The sequence below is a fragment of the Podarcis melisellensis genome, assembly GCF_964234715.1.
Source record: "Podarcis melisellensis genome assembly, chromosome: 8".
NCBI lineage: Eukaryota > Metazoa > Chordata > Lepidosauria > Squamata > Lacertidae > Podarcis > Podarcis melisellensis.
This window is the reverse complement of record NC_138540.1, coordinates 45,072,384-45,093,770: the sequence shown is the minus strand read 5'-3', so window position 1 is coordinate 45,093,770 and position 21,387 is coordinate 45,072,384. Positions and strand designations below refer to the sequence as shown.

Genomic DNA, 21,387 nt, shown 5'->3' with positions numbered 1-21,387 from the left:
GATGTAAAGAATCTTCTAAAACATTTATCCCCAAGCTTTCAATGTATAGTTGGGTAAACTGCCACTTTGACTTAATGGAGGAGCAAGGCATGCTGCCAGTTGTGAACAACTTTTAGCCCTTTGGTCACGGCCTCTAAGAAGTCAAACCCTCTATTACCTAAGGCTATACTCCAGCAGGGCTGTCACCAGAGCTCTTTGAGGAAAGTTTTGTTCTACATTACTATTCTGTAAAAATTATTACTCTAATTACCCTTGGAAGCGGTGGGTATAGGGTGTGGCCAATTTAAATATTGACAAGAGCTTCTGTTTCTTCTAAAGCGTGGGATTGGAGCTGATACTTTGCATCTCCTATAACAGTTCCTTGTCGTCTGATATCTCCAGCCTTAAGCCTTTTCATCAGTACTTCTATGGGGATGGAGACCGCAGGGTCCAATTGTTCTTTGGAAACTTGGAACGCATAACAGATGTAAGACTCCAGGGTTCGCTCTGACAAACCATGGTCAAGTATGCAGAAAGCTGCCCGCAAGTCATCTGGTCTCACTTCCCTGTATGTAAAAAGGGTAAAGTAGTCAATGAGAGTCATTGATGTGTAAGTATGGCCTACATTAGAAAACTGGTATTCAGGTTTAATGCTGATCACATATCCAAGTTTACTGCATCCTGACCTGCACACTACCAGTACATAGTTTGAAGTTAAGAAAACAGGTCATTAGTCTCACTTGAAGGGTGGTTTTCAAGGGTATCAGGCTGTCAGATGGGTCATCAGTGCCCCTTAGTATAAAAAAGCAGGAAATGCACAAGTGAAGAAATATATGACTGCTTTCCATCCTCACTCAGACTAACACAGGACCTCACTAGCAGACATGATCAGGAAAACAGAAAGATGTAAAACACAGGAGGCACACAACAAGTAACAGCTACAAACAAGCAACAACAAAAACAACCCCAAAAAGGCATTGAAGACCAGTAGTCCCCCTAGTTCAGAGAATGGTTCTGACAGTGTCACCCATGAAAACCATCCTGCAGATGAGACCAATGGTCCCTTTTCCATGGGTGTCAGGCCATCAAATGGGATGTACCAAAGCCCACATTCCCAGTAGAGTAGACTCGCCAGGCTGCCTAGGTCTGCAAAACCACTTGTGACACTTTCCGCTTGCCAATTTACAATGCTTAACAAAGGTTATAGCCCTGAAAATGTCAAAAGCTCAAGGTGTTAGTGGCAAATGAGCCATGATGTGCTCAGTGGGACAGGAAGCTTGAGACACTCATAGGCAAGTTAAATAGAGACCTGCAGGTAGCAAGCCGAAGTAGCAGGTGAAGCCTTCCTCCCCAAGGTCTTGCGAAACGAAACTAGGAGTTTGTCAAGTGGAAGTATTTGGTTAGACTTCTTCCAAAGAACAAAAGGAAGGCAAAATGAAGACAGATGGACCACAGCTGCCTAAGGGACAGAGGACCCAGCTGGAACCACAACCACCAAGGAACAGGCCTGGAAATAAATGATAAGTGGCGAAAAATTTATCTCCATGAGAAAAAGACTGGCAGGCTAGGATGGCAGAAAAACAGCCTGGGGTGTGGGTGGAGGTGAGCAGAGGCAGGAACAAATGGCAGGCAGGAAAAATTTGGGTGGGAACCAAGGGAGGCAGCCATTGGAGTGATATGGCAGTCTGGGAAGGTAAACGGGCCAATTTTTAATTTTTTTAAAAGTGGAAAACAGAATCAAGAAAAATAGGAGCAAAGCCACTGGAAATCATTGAAGCAGAGAGGTCTGCCTTAGGAATGCAGGAAACGGACTGAGTGGTGACAGAAAGTATCAGGTGCTGACGACTCATCTGATGACCTGATACCGACGGAAAAATTGCATTTATCGCATGTATAGTCCTTCTAAGGAGATCTCTTGCTGCCCTGGCTAACAGCTTTTTTCTATTTTTTAAAGTGGCAAGGAATTCATGAAAAGGAAAGCATCACACATCTCTCTCTCTCTCTCTCTCTCTCTCTCTCTCACACACACACACACACACACACACACGTTTGTATGTGAGAGGGGGCAAAAAAGGGAGAGAGATTAACTGTCCGACCAACCAGGGATTAGATCTAGATGAAGGCTATAATACCATACATATAATTTGAGGAGTAAGTCCAATTGAATTTAATCATGCAGATGGAAGCTGCAGTGTGAATTTGAATTCCATTGAGACAAGTTAATCATAGCTTCTATTGAAATCAATGAGTTAATTTCCAATTAAGATAGTCGGGATCCAATTCTTTTCAGGCTGATACTCACATCAAGGTTCCTAACTGAGCCTGTATCTCACGGATATAGTCTCTTTTTTCATTCACATATTGCTTCTTGAGTTTCCTAACAAAAGGTTCTGTTTTTCCTTCTTCATCCTGCAAGAGTAAACAATCATTTTCGGGCTGGCTTTGTTTGATGCAATAAACACCCTGAGTTGGGAGAGGTAGCATATAATCTGCCTTCTGTCAGTGGAGGCAGTTGTCAAACATTAGAAAATTAACTGGAAACAGCTCTCCAGTTTCCACTGTCCAGTGGACATCTAAGCAGGATGCTTAATTGCTGTTTTTGAAACAAACATGTCCAGCCATTCAGACTTTGAAACAGCAATTAGACTCAGTTGTAGGCTTTGATTTGCATGTTTCTGGAATATGATAAGCTCTTAACCGCTAGTATGGAGAAGCTACATTGCCCCTAGGGTTTGTCAATATAGCTTTAATTACCTACTCTATTGGCAGGGGAGTTGCTTGGATCCTGCCCTCCATGGATAGCCAGTGTTTTTTTAGCTTGGTGTCATAGATAAAACAAAGGAAGAGCCAAAGTTAAGACTTCAGCTTCTGCGACAACACCACTGGTGCACTATGAATTCAGGAAGTTCCATCGGTGACTTAAAAACAAAAACAGGCACAATGCAGCCCAAAGCAGTGTGAACAGAAGACCTGCTTAATTTATTTAAAAATCCATCTAGTCCAGCATTCTTTCACACAGGGGCCAACTAAATGCAGTAAGGCTGTGGCCTTCTCCCATTGATTGTTCCTCTTCCGCTAGTCAGGGACAGTGTCTCAACATGGAGGTCTGTTTAGGCAGCATAGCTAATATAAACCCACCTCTATTAAAGTGCCTACTCTCCTTTGAAAGCCATCTAAGACAGTGGCCCTTCACATAACCTTATGACAGTCAACTCCATAAGCTAATGAGGTGGTGTGTAAAGAGCTATTTTTTAAAAAAAGAATTTACTGAATTTATTGCCCATCTTTAAAAAAAGTATACTGAACTTTGTCCACAAAGCAGTGTACAATCTCCAAACAAAATTTCACTGGTCTTGCAGAAAGAAAGAGAAAAATATTCTCCCCAAAGAAGTTTGGCCAGTTCATTAGCTCTTCTGTTTATGCTATTTTTACTATGTATAATTTTAAAAACCTAATCATGTTCCCCCAGCCATCCTTTTTTCTAAAACTAATTAATTGCTTCTGGTTCTATGCTGTGAGCGGAGAAACCTACCTCTATGAATAAGAGCTTGTATGAAAGAGAGGTTTCAGGATACTCCGGTTTGTAGCCTGCAGCTACAACTAACTCTTGGATAGATTCTTCGGTCTTTAGTGGAAAAGCTGCCCTCAGGGCAGGGCTACAGGAGAAGAGAGAAAACCCTTCAGCTTATGTATTGGTTTCATATGTACATGCACTATGTATGTGTGCTGTTTTTTAAAATACTGATGTTTCAGGAGAAGGAGGAGGTGACTTTATGAATTTCCCCATACCATAATGTACCAAAGGAAGGGGCCCCATCTTCACTCCTTGCTTTTCAAATATATTCAGAATACTGTACTATAAAACTCCAAGGCTGTCCATGCAGAGAAAAACAATTCTGTTTAAGTTTGCTAAAATTAAATATACAGTGGTACCTCGGGTTATAGGCGCTTCAGGTTACAGACTCCGCTAACCCAGAAATGGTACCTCGGGTTAAGAACTTTGCTTCAGGATGAGAACAGAAATCACGCTGCGGCAGCATGGCAGCAGCGGGAGGCCCCATTAGCTAAAGTGGTGCTTCAGGTTAAGAACAGTTTCAGGTTAAGAACGGACCTCCAGAACGAATTAATTTCTTAACCCGAGGTACCCCTGTACACTTCTGCTCAGCTCCTTTGCACCTGGCTGCAAATGACACCTCCTTGCTCCAAACTCTTACATGAACTCGTCGCATGTCAGCTGGCCAGTATTTGCGGTATCAGCAGCTGTCACCTCCCTTACGAGGTTGGCAAGTTCCTGGAGGTGGCTGTGGTATACTGCTTCATCCAGCTGGGGAAATGAAGGTAGAAGAGTTAGGCTACAGCACCCTCCAGCATTGACTCATTCTGCAATAGGAAAGGAGAACAGTAGCATGGACCATCAGCACAACTACTGAACATCTCAATCAGCTGAAATTATTAAAAAGATTCTTCAGTGCTGAATTTACTCCAACTGCAGGTGAATTTCTCAGAAGAAAAACACATGCACCAGGGAAACTTGCTCAGACGAAGTGAAGAACATGTGATCTAAAAAACCACTGTGAGCAAGAAAGGGGAATACACAATTTCTTCTTATAGCGGGTTAGGAAAAAAAGTAGATTGGAATTTACTGTAGGGTGTGTGCGTGGTTATGTAGATCTACTTTAAGTGAGATGAAGGACTGCTCACCTCTCCAGTCAGGATTTGATGAAATAACGACATAGCTTCATTCGATTTATAGAGCTTGATGTTTTCATAGACGCTGTAAGTCCAGTCAAAAGCAGGAGCGTCACCATACCTTTTCTGGAAGAAGTTCAGGAAGAACTCGGGAAGGCTGGATTGTTTTCCTTTCTGCAAGAGAGACAGATGCAGTTTCTGGAACAGAGTTCTCAGCTGTTGAGAGCGATTCTTTACAGCTTCTGCTTGAATCACAAAAGGCTTCCCTCCCAATAATTTTAAATTGCATAGTAAAAAATATTCCTCATCAAGAAGATAGGCTTGAAATCACTTGTAGTACCAACTGCTCAGCTAGGTTTGGGCCTCTCCTTTTTTGAAGTTAATCAACCAGCCGCCCATGGCTAATCACAGGATTGGTAACTATACTTATGGATGCTTCTGGATCCAGTTTTGTCACACAAGGTCCTGGCAGCCTCAGTGGCTAGAAGCGCTTTTTACCAGCTGTGACTGCTACAACAGCTACGTCTCTTCCTGGACTGGGAAAGCTTGGCCATAGTAGTTCATGCACTGATTACTTCAAGATTACTGCACTGCGCTATGCAGAAGCTGCAGTTGTTGCAGAATGCTGCAGCACGATTGTTGACGGGATTGAGATCCTGTCAACATGTAACATCTTTGCTCAGAGACTTGGTTGCCAATTTGCTACTGGGGGCCAATGTTCATACTATTACAAGTGGTACCTTGGTTCTCAAACTTAATTCGTTCCGGATATCTGTTCGACTCCCAAAACGTTCGAAAACCAAGGTGGGACTTCTGATTGGTGCAAGTACCCCAAAAACAATAGCCAACAGCCGCATCAGACGTTCGGCTTCCAAAAAACGTTAAAAACTCGGAACACTTACTTCCAAGTTTTCAGCGTTCGGGAGCCGATTTGTTCGTCAACTGCGCAGTTCGAGAACCAAGGTTCCACTGCACTACTACTACTACTAATAATAATAATAATATGCAAGCACAAGATCCCAGAGTCAGTCCCCAGCATCTTCAGGAAGGGTTAAGAAAGACACCCTGCCTGAAACCATGGGCAGCTGCTGCTGGTCAGTGTAGGTAGTACTGAGCTCAATAGCCAATGGTATGACATGATACAACAGCTTCCTATGTTTCCAGTTGCCTCAAGCACACCCATAAGGAAATCCAAAGATACCTGTAGATCCGATGCAATTTTCTCTTTCCATATTTCCTTCAGAATGATCACAATCTCCTTTTTGGTCAGCTTCTTATTCCTAACCACACCATCACACCTCAGGTACACAGGGACCTTCTCACTTCTCCCCTAGTGAGAGGAACAGTATTAAGTCCTGTACAAAGCCAAACTCTTAAATCAATACACAAGCCAGAGTCCCTACTGCTGCTATTACTTAAGCCTTTATAAAGTGCCTGGAGTGCTGTGCAAGGACACAAAACCGACACACCCACTGCACTTTCAATGCAAGTGAAAAGAAGGAAAATGCTAGCAAGCAGGCCTACCAGGTCTCCACATATAACCCACAAAGCCATTTTGGCCAAGCTGCATCTACCCACCCATCACCAGATGGCTGGTAAAGATGCAGCTGAGAGGACAGCTGATTGTTGGCACCTGCAAACTCTTGTGCCTTTGTCTGCATAGTTTAATTTAAAATTCTGTGAACCTGATGTCATTGAGATGCTGGGGGGGGGGGAGGTGGACTGGCCAGATGCAGTCTAAGTAGTGTTCTTCTTTCAAAACAGCTTCTGAACAGCTGCGGAAAAGTATCAGAACACAACATTTTGGCTAATTTAGTAAGACAGGACTGTGTTGATTTCAATCATAATTAGTTTGGTTCTGCCCAGAAAGACTGATTTATCTGTTACATCATATCCCATTTTCCCCAGAGGAGGGTTTTATACATACTGTGTATCTCCCCTGCTCCCATTCATTATTTTTATTTCATAAAATTTATACACTGCTTGATTCTAAACAAAAACCTCAAAGTGGTTTACATTTATCCTCACATCAGTCCTGTGAGAGAGGTTAGGCTGAGATATAGAGGTTTGCCCAACATTTGCTTTGTGGTTGCATGGGGATGAAATCTAGCAAGCTAGCCCTGACATGATTTGATTCCCCAAGAGGGATGGACAAATCTATCAATTTGGTTCTCTCTGTTTCCAGTTCTTTCCATTCTTAACAATTCTTCACATTTTCATTGGAATGCAATATTTCTAAGGCCTCATGAAAACTGATTAATATTTTAATTTATTTTGATTTATCCTACTATGCACATATTTATATGCAATTTTGCCTAATAGATACATTTTTGCAAAGCAATGGCCCCTAATATATTTATTTTTGTGTTATTTTCACAAATATATACATCATAATGCACACTTTACCCTAGTGTGCATTTTTGTACACTTTACTTGGCTGGAGAATGATACTGAAAAATCTGGAGCACTGTGCATTTCAAAGGATAAGATGGTTGTTTTTCAGAAAATGTCCTGTTCTGGAAAGGATGAAGTAGGGAGACTCTCCTTTAAAGGCAAACTGAATCAAATTAAACCCCCATTCCTGCTCTCAAGAGATGGTTAGTGGCTCACTTTATAAACCTTTTGCAAATACAGTGGTACCTCAGGTTACATACGCTTCAGGTTACATACGCTTCAGGTTACAGACTCCGCTAACCCAGAAATAATACCTCGGGTTAAGAACTTTGCTTCAGGATGAGAACAGAAATTTCACAGCAGCAGCGGGAGGCCCCATTAGCTAAAGTAGTGCTTCAGGTCAAGAACAGTTTTAGGTTAAGAATGGACCTCCAGAACGAATTAAGTACGTAACCAGAGGTACCATTGTAAAAGATAGCAAATTTTGAGAAAGGCACCTCCAGTTCCATTTTGCTTTCACTGACTATTTTTTCAGGCAAGAAAGGAATACAAACAAAAAAGGAGATGGCCCAAGAATCTTCTGCAATGTGCAGGTGTTTTTAAGGAAATGGGTCGGTGTGGAAAGCAGCACTTGCATTTGGGAGAAGGTTGTGATTTCCCTGTGCTCTGCACTGGGAAAGTTCCTGGTTCAATCCCCAGCATCTCTGGGTAGGGCTGTGAAAGATTCCTGTCTGAAACCCAGGAAAGCAGCAGTGTAGAGAATGCAGAGCTAGAGGAACTGATTGTCTGATTCAGTATGGAACATTTTGAAAACTGTTCATCTCTTAGGCAGGAACTGCTTCTCTTCCCTTGTCACACTTCAGCACAAGAGAGGGAAGGAAAGGGTCTCCAGGTTGCTGGGAATGAGGCCAGGCCCCTTGGAGAGGTGGAGACCAAGACTCCTCTTGACCTTCTCTGCAAAATGAGGAACAAGCAGGTGAAAGTCCCAATGGATACAATAACCAGCACAGCCATACCAGCGCCACAAAGGTGTCCCTCTCTCTTAGAAGTCCCGCACCAATTTCTTCCAAAAGCACGTCTACCAACTGATCACTAGTTTTGCCCTCTGACAAAGCACTCCAGCGCTCAGCCCCATCAGCAATCACATCTGCAACAACAAGAAGATGTGAGGTATTGGATAGGGCCAAGCAATTCATGCAGCTGGAAGGAGAACTTTATATAAGAGTTTAATTAGTTATCAGATTTGTTGTAATGAGTGTTGCACGTAAAATTATTCCAGGAGCTATATAAAAGACAAAGAAATCCCTGCCAAAAGTGGCTTATAGTCAGTAAAAGATGTAGCTTATAAACTCTGCAAACATTCTACTTACTAATCAAAAGAAACAGGAGAGAGAGCCAGTCACACATGTGCGCCCTGCTGTGCTTCCTCAATCTTGGAGGCAACCTGGCAGCTCTGATAAATAGACATTAGCATATGCAGATTTTATGCACTTTTATCTCATGGGACTTTGCCCCAAGTCCTTTAAGTAACCAGTAACACCTCTGCTTTCTAAGGCATAAATAAATATGGGATCCAGCAGTTGGCATGGTGAGCTGACTGTGATTAATTAGATTACTCCTTTAGATTTATAATTTTTAGACCTTTTGATGTTTTCTGTTGTTCATTGTGTAATATTACTGTGTACTTGTCCTGGGCATATAAAGACAACACCAACAACAACCACAACAGCAGCAACAACAACAAAAAGTACCTGCACATTTTTCCCAGCTAGGCCGCGGTGTGGAGGACCGCTGGACATTGATGAGGTCATTATAGAATTTGTCCCGTTCCTCAGAAACTTGCTTGTGTATGTCCAGCATTGTGTCATATTCTTCTTGGAGATCATCAAAGTCTTTTTGAAGAATTGTCATCTGAAAGGCAAGGCCAAAGGACACAAGTAAATATGTGGCAAGGCATGCATCTATTCTCTGGAACTCCCTGCCCTTTGATATTAGGCAAGCACCTTTCCTGTATTGTTTTAGCACCCATTAGTTTTGCTTGCTCCTTTAGGCAATCCTACTCATACAATTTGATTATATACATTTTAACATCTTCTGATTTTACACACACATGCACATGTGTGGGGGGGTGTATTTGTTCTTGATGTTAAATTTTATTAATGTTTTTAAATGAATATTCTACATTCTACATAGACTTCTTACATTTTCTGGATGATTAAGTGGTATATAAATAAGATGTTAAAATAGTAGATAGACAGCCTACAGGTGTGTGGGTTGCTTTAAGTGCTTGTCAAGGAATTCCTGTCAGAACATTAAAATCCCTGTCATAAATGCTAAATTGGGAATTAAAAGACATTCCAGAGAAAATCACCATATCACTGAGAAAACAGGAGCGTGATTAGGAGAAACCTCTTCCACACATAAAGGAGTCTTGCTTTGAATAATTAAACCCTGCTTCTAATAAGGGTGAGGAAATGGGCCCCAATTCTGAGGCCCAGATTCTGAGGCCCAGATTCAGAAGTGGCCAGCTATTCATGATAGCCACTCACTTGTAGAACGTATGATGTCAGGTGACCCAAACTGCAAGCTGTGACTGCAATAGGAGAACTGGGGAGGGGGCATACTGTGCTATGGATTCTTCTTTTCTACTTTTGAAGCCCCAGCTTGAACTCAAAAATAATTCAAATGGGGGCTGCAAAGATTAAATTCAGGGCAACAGAAAAAGGTGTCAAATTTTAAAAGTGCAAAATTCAAGCAGCAAAAAGAAATAACTGGGAATGCACTTCAGCGTGAGCTCCCATTTCTTTGTTTTTAATTTGGCACCACGGATTCACGTGTTAGATGCCTGATGTGATATGACATCAGACGAAACTCACAGGCGGGTGTGGCTGTCCAAAACAGTTTTGCAGGCCAAATAGGGCAAGCCCAATGGCCTAATTAGGCCGATGGGTGAGAGGTTCTCCAATACTACTCTAGAGCAAATGGGAGGAGATCCCACTCTGAAAACCCTCCTCAAATAATGGAGAACCAGCCAACCTTGGAGCGTCAGTAGGACTCAAAATAGCCTTTGGTTACCTTTTCAGTCAATTCATTACATTTGTGTTCCTGCAACTCAAACTCTCTTCTGGGCACTACGTCTCCATAGTTTGCCTTCATAGTGTTCAGCTCCACTTGGGCTTTGGTGAGGTCGTGTCGTGCTACCTTTAAAGCGAGCGTCAGCTTCACCGAATCTTCCCCCTTTTCATCTTTAAGAGAAAATGGTTCAGACAGGCCCAAAGTTGCCACTGGAAATTATGCTTAAGTTACTCTTCTCCATTAGGGTGAGATTCCCCCACCCTACCCCCCAATATGGCAGTATCTATTGATTGCTCCTGCAAAGGCTGCCTCAGGACAATAAGATAACACAGATCAACTGACTTGACATTTCTACGTGATGCTAAGCAGAAAAATTCCACTGACTACATAATGGGCTGAAAAAGTCAAGGAAAGAGGGAGAAACAGTGGCATAGCGTGGGTTGTCAGCACCCGGGGCAAGGCAAGTAATTTGCACCCCCTAACCCGTAGATTTGCGCACCCTAACCCTAACCCCCAGATGTTGCGCCCGGTGCGGCCGGCCCCCCCCCTGCACCCCCCACGCTACGCCACTGGGGAGAAATGTTTAGCCAGGCTAGTCTAGGTTAAACTAGGGGGCAAAGCAATGTTACATTAAAGCAACTGCATATTTTTAAAATGTAAAAAAAAACTACTGTAGGAGCCATTTGCAAGATCAGTACTATGGAGAAAGGTTAGTCATCAGTCCCTGGCTCATTTCCACCCCGCCTTCCCCATCCCCTGCTATGGTCTCAGTGGCTGAGTTCTTCCATTTCCTAACAGCAGTCTTGGTGGGGCAATTTTTTGACCCTGCAGCAGGGAGGGAGAGCCTGTATGCCATGGATCCTGATATACCCTCCTGGAGGCCCAGTCCTGCTCCTCTCTCCTGCATCATCCATTTATAATTGCTAAACGTGTGTGTTAATTGACATTTTTATCCAGCACTCTCTCCAAAGAACTCAGGAAGCCATATATCACAATCGTCCTGTGAGGCAGGTTGATCTGAGACAGGAAATGACTCCATCTTCTGATAGCAAGCAGGGAGGACATATTTGGGACATATATTAGCCACCCCTACATTGCATTCCAGTTTCCCACCTGAAGAAGAATCTTCAGCCCACCTTATGTAGAAGCTACCCATTACTGGGAAAACTACATCTTCTACCTTGGATTTGGGCAAACTTCATTTCTTCCTTCAGACGGTACATTTCATTGAGATCTATAAGTAGCAGCTTGCGGGCATCAGACTCATTCAGGTAACGGAGGTATTCCTCTGCCACCGCCTTCCGCATCTTAGCCACCTATGTGATGTAAGGCAGAGGAAACCGCTAATCACTGGTGTGACAAGCTCACTTTGTCAGTGGCTGCAGCCTCAGCAGTGGAAGCAAGTACTGTGATCTCTCTACAGCCAACCAGCAAGTACCCTTGATGGGCCAAGGAGGTGATAACTTCTGAAGTGACACTGTATGATGCAGTGCTGTCAAATGTGTGCGTCATGGAAGGAAGCTAACAAACTGTATTTCTAAAATTGAAGGCAGCTGTGTTGGTCCATTAGAACAATGCAGCTACCTGCAAAATTTATCTACTTTGGGAAGAGTGGTAGTAGTACCAAATTTAGCTGTCCAAAGGATTCTAGAACTTCTACCACCTAATGGACTATGTAGGAATCTTGCCCTCAAACTATCCTATGAAAAGACTCCTACAAAACTATTCTGTGAACAATGACAGAACAGTCCCAGTCAAAGCTACCTGGAACCCAGGGGGTGTGGTGCAGCAGAAATGGACCAGAGCGCCACTGTTTTTTGTTTTTTTAACCAGAACAATGGCTTCATCAGCCAAAGCACAGAACTTGCTATTGTTATCTCCTGATGTCAGACAACCTCAACTGATACACCTTAAAGCATAAGGGTAGTTTTTGCAAAAACTCCTAAACTGACTTGTGTTTTCTATTTTAATAAACAGGATGCAAGATCAGATTCTTGAGTCATAGTTGATTAAAGTGTAGATGGGGAGGCGTCTGTCTCACCTGGGTTTCTAAAGAATATTTCTCCTCCTTCATTTTGTCAATAAGCTTCAGTAAGTAGATCCTCTCATCCTTCAGCTTTGCAATTTGTATTTTCTCTTGCTCCTGAAAGGCCAGGATTTGCCGAGTACATTGATCAGAGGCTGTGACCAGAATGGCATTCACTGACTCCAGGGAGTAGATCTTCTCTTTCAGATATGCTAAATGTCATAAAAGTCAGGTTCCGAAGTTACTTAAAGTTTCCAGGACCCATGAAGGTTCCTTTTTAAACTAAAAAAAGTAAAATGTGTGGGTTTTGTCGGAAATCTTTTGTCTGTTTTCAATGTCTTGTCCTCATTAGAAGGGAGTTAATAAACAGTTCGTGTATTCATTTTTAGTGGTGAAGTCTACTGTTTACCTACTGTTTGGCCTCTGATCCACTATAGCTAAGCAAATTTGCTTGTTCAGAATTACATCTGGTATAAAATAATTGATGCTCTCTTACCTATAGTCAGTTCATACTCTTTCTTGATAGAAGCCAACAAAGGCTTGTAGGTTCTGAATTCTTCCATGAAGAACTCAAATACTTCTCTATAGGGCTAATGAGAGAAAAAGGGAGGGGATGGCAACAGTACTACTATAAATCCTGTTAATTGAATATATTCTATATCTAGACATGATAACCAGCAATGAGATATAATCCTTTATTAAACAAGGATGTGTATCTTACTTTGACAGCTATTAGATTGCTTACATGGTATTTTAAGGAGATGCTCAGTCAGGGGAACTGACACCAGTTCTGTGTTCTGTGTGGCTGTTGGATAAATTGCAATTAATATATCCTCTCCTACCCATTAAAACCTATCCCCAAGTCAGCACTGGTTATATGAGGCTTCTGCATAACCCCTTTTCCTTTGAGAAAAATCTTGGTGGGCTAAATAAATGTGTCCACACTCAAGATTGTAAAATTAGAGCAGAGTTTATTACTCAGACCTGGAGTTTAAGTTCCTGAACTTTCCCTTTAGTAAGGTCAAGTGCTTGCAGCTCTCTCCTCAAATGGGATTCCAGATCTTCGAGGTAGCGTGGTTTTGGTATGGAAAGAGGAAGCTGCTCTTTGTTGATGCTGAAAGACAAGAAAATGAATCTTTATACACATGTTCACATTTTGATATACCGTACATTTTTGTGCATTGTTGTAACTGTAATATGATCCAAAATATCTGCATTTCAGAATGGAAATTCAGTACAAAGTCACAAACAGCACTCACAGAGATGTAAAACGGCTCTTGGTGGTCACATCTCAAAAGACAGCTGTTTCTTCTTCTCAGAGAGCCTTGGGAGTTCTGAGAAGGTGTTGGGAATATTTAATACAAGTCTCAATATTTAATTAAACTATGGTTCCCAAAATGTCCTCATGACAATTCATATATGGAACTCCTGTCAGAAACACTCACTGAAAGCTGAGGAAGAGAAGGAATGGAACTCGGAGGGGCTTCCTCCACACAAAATGTCCTGGCTCTCATCATATAAAGAACTTGGACTCTGATTTTAACAACATAGGAACCTTTAGCACTCAAATTGCTACAGGGTAAACTGTTGGTAAGGGTAAAGAGGTGCAACAGGTGCAGGCAAGGTTAGGCAAGTTAAGATGTTGATCCAACAAATGACACACACACACCCCTACAACCCTCTTACATAGGAATGGGCAGGCACAACTTAGCACAGTAAAGGGGACTGTTCCTTCAACTGGGCAAGCAATTGGGAACTCCTCCAGGAAGGCTGGGCCTGAACTGTCTGTTATGCCTGCACTGGCATCTCCATAGGAGCCAACTCCTAGGGGTCGAAGGGGCTTTGCCCCCCCCATAAAATATTTTAGGGGGCTGCCCCCCCCAAGTTGATGGGCATTGGTATTCAAATGATATGTGCACCCCATCATGTGATAGATTATGTGGGGCCAGGACTTACTTGGAAAAAAACCCCAATATTTTATCCAAGTTTGGCACCCCTGGGCATCTCCATAACCTAGGCAATGAAGGAGCTGTTGCCAACATCTCTAGAACAGACAGAGCAGCAGTGTCCTCTTGGGACTCTTGAGCCAGTGTTGGTGCAACAGGCAGAAGTTGTGCAGATGCTGTGTGCTGGGAAGACTGGTAGGGAGAGGGGATGGGGCGATCAGAAGCCAGGATCCTCTTCCCCAAGCAGTTCCTCAGCCTCCCCACACCCTGGCAGGGTCTATCCTAGACAGCTGAGTCCCTCCCCAAGATTGTCTGCAGAATACTCATCACCTGCCTTCATATCATCATCATCATCATCATCATCATCATTATTATTATTAATTAAATTTGTATGCCATCCTTCATCCAAAGATCACAGGGTGGTTCACAACATAAAAATACAAAATGAGAACACAAAATACATAAAAAACAAAAACAAACCAGTAATCCCCCCCCAACAAATGCATTTAAAAAGCCATAGAATGTGTAACCAGTGTTATAAGAATTTTAAGGTCTCACATATAGAATACTCATAAATGCACACATATCTAAATATATGACCTATGTGTCTGAAATAGTATAGGATAGCAATCCTGAAGCCATTTTGACTCTCCCAATGACCTCGACTATTCCTCTGCAGTAAGGGAGGCAAATGGGGAAAGGCTTTCCATTGTCTTTTTGCTTGCAAATCCTGTCTTGAGAGTGTATTTGTGTATGAATAGGGTGACCTGGATTCAGGAACTAAAGTACTGAAGCATAACTTCTTCTGTTTCTAATAGCTACTACAAACTAAAGAACTACTGGCTTGCATGAGTGTTACAGCTCCCACTCAGCCATCTAGTCACTATATAGATAAGACTCTCCCCACACACAGAGTCAGGCAGTCAGGAGCGGAAGAAGAGAAGAGCAGTTCTCAAAACATCAGATCAGGAGATTCTTGCAATGGGAGGGGGTGAAAATATCAACAGGCGCAGGTGTGCAGGGCCACTGCCATGTCCACACACCTCTTTCCCTGGCTTAGGCTGCAAGTTGCTGCGGCATGCAGAGCAGCCTGCACCTGTGCCACCCATGCATGAGCCCAAGCCCACGCTGCCCAAATCCCAAAAACAAAACCCAGACATCTGCTTTGAAATGTAAAAATCCCCCTGGATGGGCATGTTGGCCTCCCAAAAGAAGACATGTCTGGGATTTCCTGGACATATGGCAACCCTACCCAAGGGTCATATGAAGAGAACTATGGGGCCACATTTGGCACACGAGCCTGAGATTACCCACCCCTGCTCTTGAGCATGTGGGAGGAGAAAACCCATTCTGGATATGCTTCTCCCCTAATGAGAAATTTTGATATCTTTACCAGACTACAGTTCCTAGATTCTATGCAGGAAACCATGACAGTTGGCAAAAATACAATATCAGTTTACAATGCAGAGAAGCCCAGAAAACTTCACATTTAATGTACAATGTTTATCCTTCCTACCTTTGCCATTCAGAGGTAGTACATGGTTTTCGATTCTGCAAGATAATGTGTCCTGGTGCGTATGCAGGCCATGAAGACAACTGACTGCTAGAGTGGCTCTGAAAAGTGATAGATTATGATTATGGGCAGTGGCAAATCAGACCTTCAAGCAGGATCCTACCCATTGGTGTGCGTTTCAGACCTCCCAACATAATAGTGTTTTCAGCCGCCAGCCAGTGACATCGGCTAATATGAACCGAAACGTATGACCTTTATTGTAAACATGATCACACCTGTACTTCTGGCATTCAGCATAGGAATGGTTCAGCTCCTTTAACAACAACCAGTCACCCAACAAGGGAAGAGAATAAATCCAAGACTTAGGATGTAATCCTTACTCCTTACTCCACTTACTTAGGAACAGTGCTTTTTTTCCTATAAAACAATGTTTAGGGGTACTTTCATTTTCCTAATCATATTGAAATACTGCCCCTCAATGAGGCCAAACTTAGATTCACAAAATATTTAGGGGTATGCGTACCCCTGTGTACCCCCAGAAAAAGCACTGCCTAGGAATAAGCCTTATCAGAATAGTACTGTTAGTACTGTTAGTCCTTTCCTCTTGGGCCCCTCTTGCTCAGGGTGAAACAGACTCTTGCTTTTCTTACTTTACAAAGGGAGGGCATCAGAGCATCCTTCTTGCCTAGACCTCTAGCCATGTGGCAGCCCTAGGATAGCTGAAGTAGTTAGCAGACTGCTGAGATCAGAAGGCCTGGCACCACCACTGTTGTTTTTATATTGAATTGTCACTTTCCCTACAATAGTGACCCAAAGCAACTTACAAATTAGCAAGGGGTGAGCATTGTCATGCCTGATCTGCTCAAACTCACCAGAGATTTTCTTTTCTTCTGAAATGATTCCTTCAGATCAGGTAATTTTTCTTGACAATTTAGATTCTGATTGCATTTCAGGAATGAGACCCTGGATAATTGGTAAGAAGGGGAAATTGCAGTTCTATGGAGGAACTCAAGTCAAAATGAGAATGAGCAATGTCATTTCTTTCAATCCAGGGCCTCCTTACTGCATTTCAAAGGAAAGGCTGTTAACACAAATCAACCAGCTATTAGGAACAAACTCCTCAGTTGCTATGTCTGATATCTTTCAGTGTCAAATTCCTGCATCCCAAGGCTCAGGTGTAACATCACTTCTTTTTTTAATGAAGCCACAAGTAGGCACGGGGCTCATGTACTCCTCTCTTCCTCCTATTGCACAAAAGCTTTGGCACACAGATCCTGGTATGTTTAAAGCAGAGTTCCCTATTGTGTCCAAAACTGGGAATTTTGATTTCATGTCAGGTAGTTTACTAACCAGGATATTAAGGGCATGCTATTTGAGGGTCTATAGGATGTGGCAGAAGCCCTGCTTTGCAGGTGGAACATCAGATTCAATGATTCCAATGCAGATATGCTAGTGGAACAGGTATGCCAGTAAAATACTCTATGGCAGAGCCATTCTACCAGCAAAGAGAGATAGTGTTCCACTGATGTATATGGAATGTTCCCGTGGTGTGTTTTTCATGCCACAGACATATATTGAATCCACCAATGTAGCTGGGTTTTCACCAAATCCTATGGCCCATCAGCCAGTGTAGCTCGAATATAGGATTGCTCCATAAAGCTGTGTACACAGCACACATTTAAAGCATATACAGTCATACCTCGGGTTACAGACACTTCAGGTTGCACGTTTTCAGGTTGTGCACCCTACTGAACCCGGAAGTATCGGAACGGGTTACTTCCGGGTTTCGGCACTCGCACATGCAGAAGCACTAAATCATGCTTTGCGCATAAGCGCCAAATCGCGACCCGCATGTGCACAGATGTGGCGCTGCGGGTTGCGAATGTGCCTCCCGCACGGATCACATTCGCAACCAGAGCGTCCACTGTCATCAGGCCTGCCAAGCCTCCTCATTTGGCCCACAAGGCCATTTCATCCAACCCATCTGCCCTACATTTGAAGCATTTGCATGCATGTCTTCCACAGCTCCCTGAAACAGTTGCTTGGCAGGCTGAAGAGAGCACATTTGCCAGCACATCTGCTGGGCAGTGAAAAGTTATGAGGTGATGGGCAGATATCTCTGTCCAGAGTGTGACTCCTCCTTTCCTGCTGCTCAACTGGTGCTGGGAACTATGGAGGAAGTAGCTAGGTAGTGAGCAGTTATGGGGTGCCTCCTACCTACTCCAAGCCCCTGCCTGCCTGCCTGCCTGTGTCAGTGTGCATGAGAGAACAGAGATGGTACATGTGTGTGCAGCCCACTAGCTGCCAGTGAATGTAATCCTCAAGACCAAATATGTGGCAAACCTGTAGTAAGAAATGTCAAAGCCACAGTTCTTACTGCAACCACAAAGCTAATTTAAGTAATTAACTCTTCTATTTTATTGCAATACCTTTTATCAGAGTCCTGACTACTGACCCTGAAATAAAAAGAGAAAAAAGCATTATTGTATGACTACAAGATGCTGCTGAATCCTACCAAAGTCTAGTTATTTAATCAGCAAAAGTGTCTTTGCCACCGTATTCCAAGAAGGACAACAGTCAAAAGCAGGAAACTTTGTCCGTACATATAGATTTGCCCAACTGCCTAAAACACTCAGATACTAAAGGTCACCAGAGCTAGTCCTACCATTAGTTAGATTGAGGTACTTGACTCAGGCAGCAAATATTGGGGAGCAGGGTGTGGTGGTAAGGTCTTAGAGTGCTGAGCTGTTAGTCTCCTACACTCATGTGCGATGGAGGATGTTGTCCTATCACTAGTGTTGAAGTAATACACAACTACCAGTCCACCTGACTTCAAATGGAGGGGCACTATCTCATCCTTTGCCAAATGTCTTGGGAAGTATATTGTAAACTAGAAGGTTTGCCTCCATACCGAAAAACATATAATAATCTCCATACTGTACAGCACATGAGTAATATCGTTCAGGGGTCAGCAAACTTTTTCAGCAGAGGGCCGGTCCACTGTCCCTCAGACCTTGTGGGGGACCGCACTATTTTTTTTTGGGGGGGGGGGAGAACAAATTTCTATGCCCCACAAATAACTCAGAGATGCATTTTAAATAAAAGGACACATTCTACTCATGTAAAAACACGCTGATTCCCAGACCATCCGCGGGCCGGATTTAGAAGGCAATTGGGCCAGATCCAGCCCCTGCGCCTTAGTTTGCCTACCTATGGTTTACATCTAATGTTGATTAAAATGATCAGGGCTGAACTGTACCTGGTGAAAAGTCTCTGCACTTACCCTATGAGATGCTGGTTTACATATTGTTTTGGAAAGTGTGAATTAGGTAGCTTTGCCTTTAAATGCAAACTGAATCAGATTTCTCCTTCATCCTCACCAGGGAGAACTTTGTCTTAGACCCTGGAGAGCCAGTGCCAGTCAGAGCAGAAGGCACTGGGCCAGTACAACCTTCAACATACTAGTGTCCTCCATGTTTTGGACTACAACTCCCAGCAGCCCCTGCCAGAACACGCTGTAGTCCAAACCATCCGGAGAGCACCAGGTTGGGGAAGGCTGGTTTGGTAGACGAAGAGGCTGACCTGCTCGAAAGCAGCTTTCAAGTACAGTATGTTGCTAAGCTCGCCAAAGAAATCGTCAGAAAGAACATGCCTCGCCTCATGTGCGAAATGCCTTTTCTTGGAGCAAGCGCAAGTGATCTCCATCTCTCTGGGATTAAGGATATATTTCCAGAATGGCCTTTCCCGGCCACTCCCTCCCAAACCCGTCTCCTTCCTGATGGACTCACCGCACAAAGGTCGAGGCGCTACTCTTCATGGCTGCGAGGAGGGTAGAGGAACGGCGCCTGCAGAGGATGTTTACACTCGGTCGCCATGGCAACCACCGCCACCTGCTGTCTAGACTGAGGCCGCAGCGCCCTCCAGAGGCGCTTGAGAGAATAACGCACGACTCGAAAGCTGTTTTCCCAGAGGATTTCAAGCCTGTGCCCGGCTATGTAGCGCGGGTAGCTGGCTTAGTCCGACGGGTGGTGGTAGTAGTGACGTTGGGCTCCAGGATGCTGATAGAATGCAGTCGTCCTGTGGGAAGGCACAGGGGAAAGTTTGCTAGCCGTGCCGTGACTCCTGAGCCGTTCAGGAGGTGCTACAGGTTAAATGAGCTAGTCGTGACGCGTCCTATTTGGCTCGCGCGCCCACGCAAACACACGCACACCGTTTATTTTCTTTTTGCTTCTCTAAACGCCGCTTTCCAGCGCGTGAAGGGCTCGATCCTGTGTGTCTGAAACTAGTCCCTTATATAAAAAGCGAGCTTGTGCTTTGGGACAGTGGTGAGGCTGGTGTCACTTTTCTTAACGAGATGCATGCGTGACACGGTGTACGTTGCGTATTTGTGTAACTGCCGTCACTGGGTAGAAGTACCAATCTATTTGTCCGTCCATCTCCCTTTTCTGCCACTAGTTTATAGCTGGCCTGGATGATCCTATGCATTTTTATTCAGAAGTGAATCTCGCTTTACTCACTGGCGCTTACGTTAAGCATGCAAAGGACTGCAGCCGTCTTGCCCAACTCCGGGCATGTTTACTGTATGGGGCTCCCCCGCCCCGCCCGGCCCGGCTTAAGAGTTCTGAAAGGTGAGAAATCTCCTGGACTGTCCCGCGGAGTCCTTACTATACTCATTATCCCGGCGGGCTCAGCGGTGCCAGGAGTGGGCGGGCCCTCTTGTGCAGTGTTCCTCGGAACTTGTAGTCACTCGCCACCTGTTTTGACCCAGTCCAGAGGTGGCGCTCGGACTCGATTTCCCATCGCGCCCTTCGGCTCCATTGTGGCCGAGCCCGCGTCCCATTGGACAGCCAGGGAAACAGGTCCCGCTCCCCTCCTTCTGACACAATAGTGTATCCAAGATGGCGGACGCGGGTGCAGCGAGCTCACCTGGGGGAGACTCGGTGCTGCCGCCGCCGCCGCCGCCGCCTCCCCCGGAGGAGCAGGAGCTGAGCCAGCGGCTCCGACGTCTCTACCCGGCTGTAAACCAGGCCGAGACGCCGCTGCCGCGCGCCTGGAGCCCCAAGGACAAGTACAACTACATCGGCCTCTCCCAGGGCAACCTGCGCGTCCACTACAAAGGTAGGGGGTGGGGAAGGCGGCGGGGGGAGACGCGCTGAGGGGGGAGAAGATTCCGGGCGGGGGCGCTTGGGGCGAAGGCCTGGGGCTGTTGGGGGGTCACCCTCTGAAGGTGATGAGCGGTGGGTGTGAAGGAGAGAGAGGCGAAGATGGTGACTGGGTGGAAAAAACGCTTCGGGGAGAAGGCGTTGAGGATCGGCAGGAGGGTTTCAGGAGGGGAGTGAGGTGGCAACGGGCCCTTGTCGCATCTGAGGGGTTTCGGGGGGACCTGATCCATCGAAGACCCTGCCAAAGGGCAGTTCTCCTGGGGCGCTGTTTGAGGATCCGGAGCGCGGGTAGGTTTGGGGCTTGGCTCGACCTGACTTAATTGAACTTGCCTGTTGCGCTGCCAGCGATGGGATCTCTCCAGGGGTCAGCGCAGTTCCTGTGAAGCAGGCAGAAGGTGATTTCCTCCCTGTCCTGATAGCTGTGTGGGGTTGGCACGAGCCTTTCCCAACAGCAGACAGCCAGATTATTGTTTACATGATCATGGCAGAAAATAATTCTTTTGTGCCTTCCCTGGAATTTGGAGTGCTGATCTGTTTGCCCCCAAATAGGGCCCTAGTGCCTATATTTCTTGTTGTCTTTTCATGAGAACTGACAAAGGAAGA

General features: G+C 44.6%; 2 protein-coding genes across 5 annotated transcripts in view; one reads left to right on the top strand and one right to left on the bottom strand.

The window, feature by feature from the left end:
- Positions 1 to 217: 217 nt before the first annotated feature.
- Positions 218 to 20,679, bottom strand: TSNAXIP1 (translin associated factor X interacting protein 1). Of its 3 annotated transcripts, none has more exons than XM_081920313.1 (18): positions 20,549 to 20,679; positions 19,411 to 19,699; positions 18,052 to 18,078; positions 16,495 to 16,585; positions 15,626 to 15,723; positions 13,148 to 13,277; positions 12,660 to 12,753; positions 12,179 to 12,375; positions 11,318 to 11,453; positions 10,138 to 10,307; positions 8,814 to 8,973; positions 8,079 to 8,209; positions 5,870 to 5,998; positions 4,681 to 4,842; positions 4,194 to 4,303; positions 3,512 to 3,635; positions 2,282 to 2,388; positions 218 to 545 (listed from the first exon to the last, which is right to left on the bottom strand). In XM_081920313.1, the coding sequence occupies exons 2-18, from the start codon at positions 19,437 to 19,439 to the stop codon at positions 284 to 286; spliced, it is 2,157 nt and encodes a 718-aa protein (XP_081776439.1). In that variant the 5' UTR covers positions 19,440 to 19,699; positions 20,549 to 20,679; the 3' UTR covers positions 218 to 283. The 3 variants fall into 3 exon arrangements, with proteins under 3 accessions (XP_081776439.1, XP_081776438.1, XP_081776437.1); XM_081920312.1 differs by lacking the exon at positions 20,549 to 20,679 and adding an exon at positions 20,288 to 20,399; XM_081920311.1 differs by lacking the exons at positions 19,411 to 19,699; positions 20,549 to 20,679 and adding an exon at positions 19,275 to 19,349.
- Positions 20,608 to 21,387, top strand: part of RANBP10 (RAN binding protein 10) — a 54,382-nt gene continuing 53,602 nt past the window's right edge. For both annotated transcript variants that reach the window (XM_081920331.1, XM_081920330.1), the window contains exon 1: positions 20,608 to 20,740. The gene's annotated coding sequence lies outside the window, so the exon portion shown is untranslated. The remainder of the gene's footprint in view (positions 20,741 to 21,387) is intronic.

Bases quoted from the DNA above. Each gene is read 5' to 3' on its own strand.
- TSNAXIP1 (XM_081920311.1), bottom strand. From the start codon at position 19,327: ATGGAGATCACTTGCGCTTGCTCCAAGAAAAGGCATTTCGCACATGAG. The intron at 15,724-16,494 runs GTGAGTTTGAGC...ATCACTTTTCAG, and splicing joins AGAAGAAAAGAAAATCTCTG to AGCCACTCTAGCAGTCAGTT. The intron at 5,999-8,078 runs GTATGGCTGTGC...TCCTCTCACTAG, and splicing joins GGGACACCTTTGTGGCGCTG to GGGAGAAGTGAGAAGGTCCC.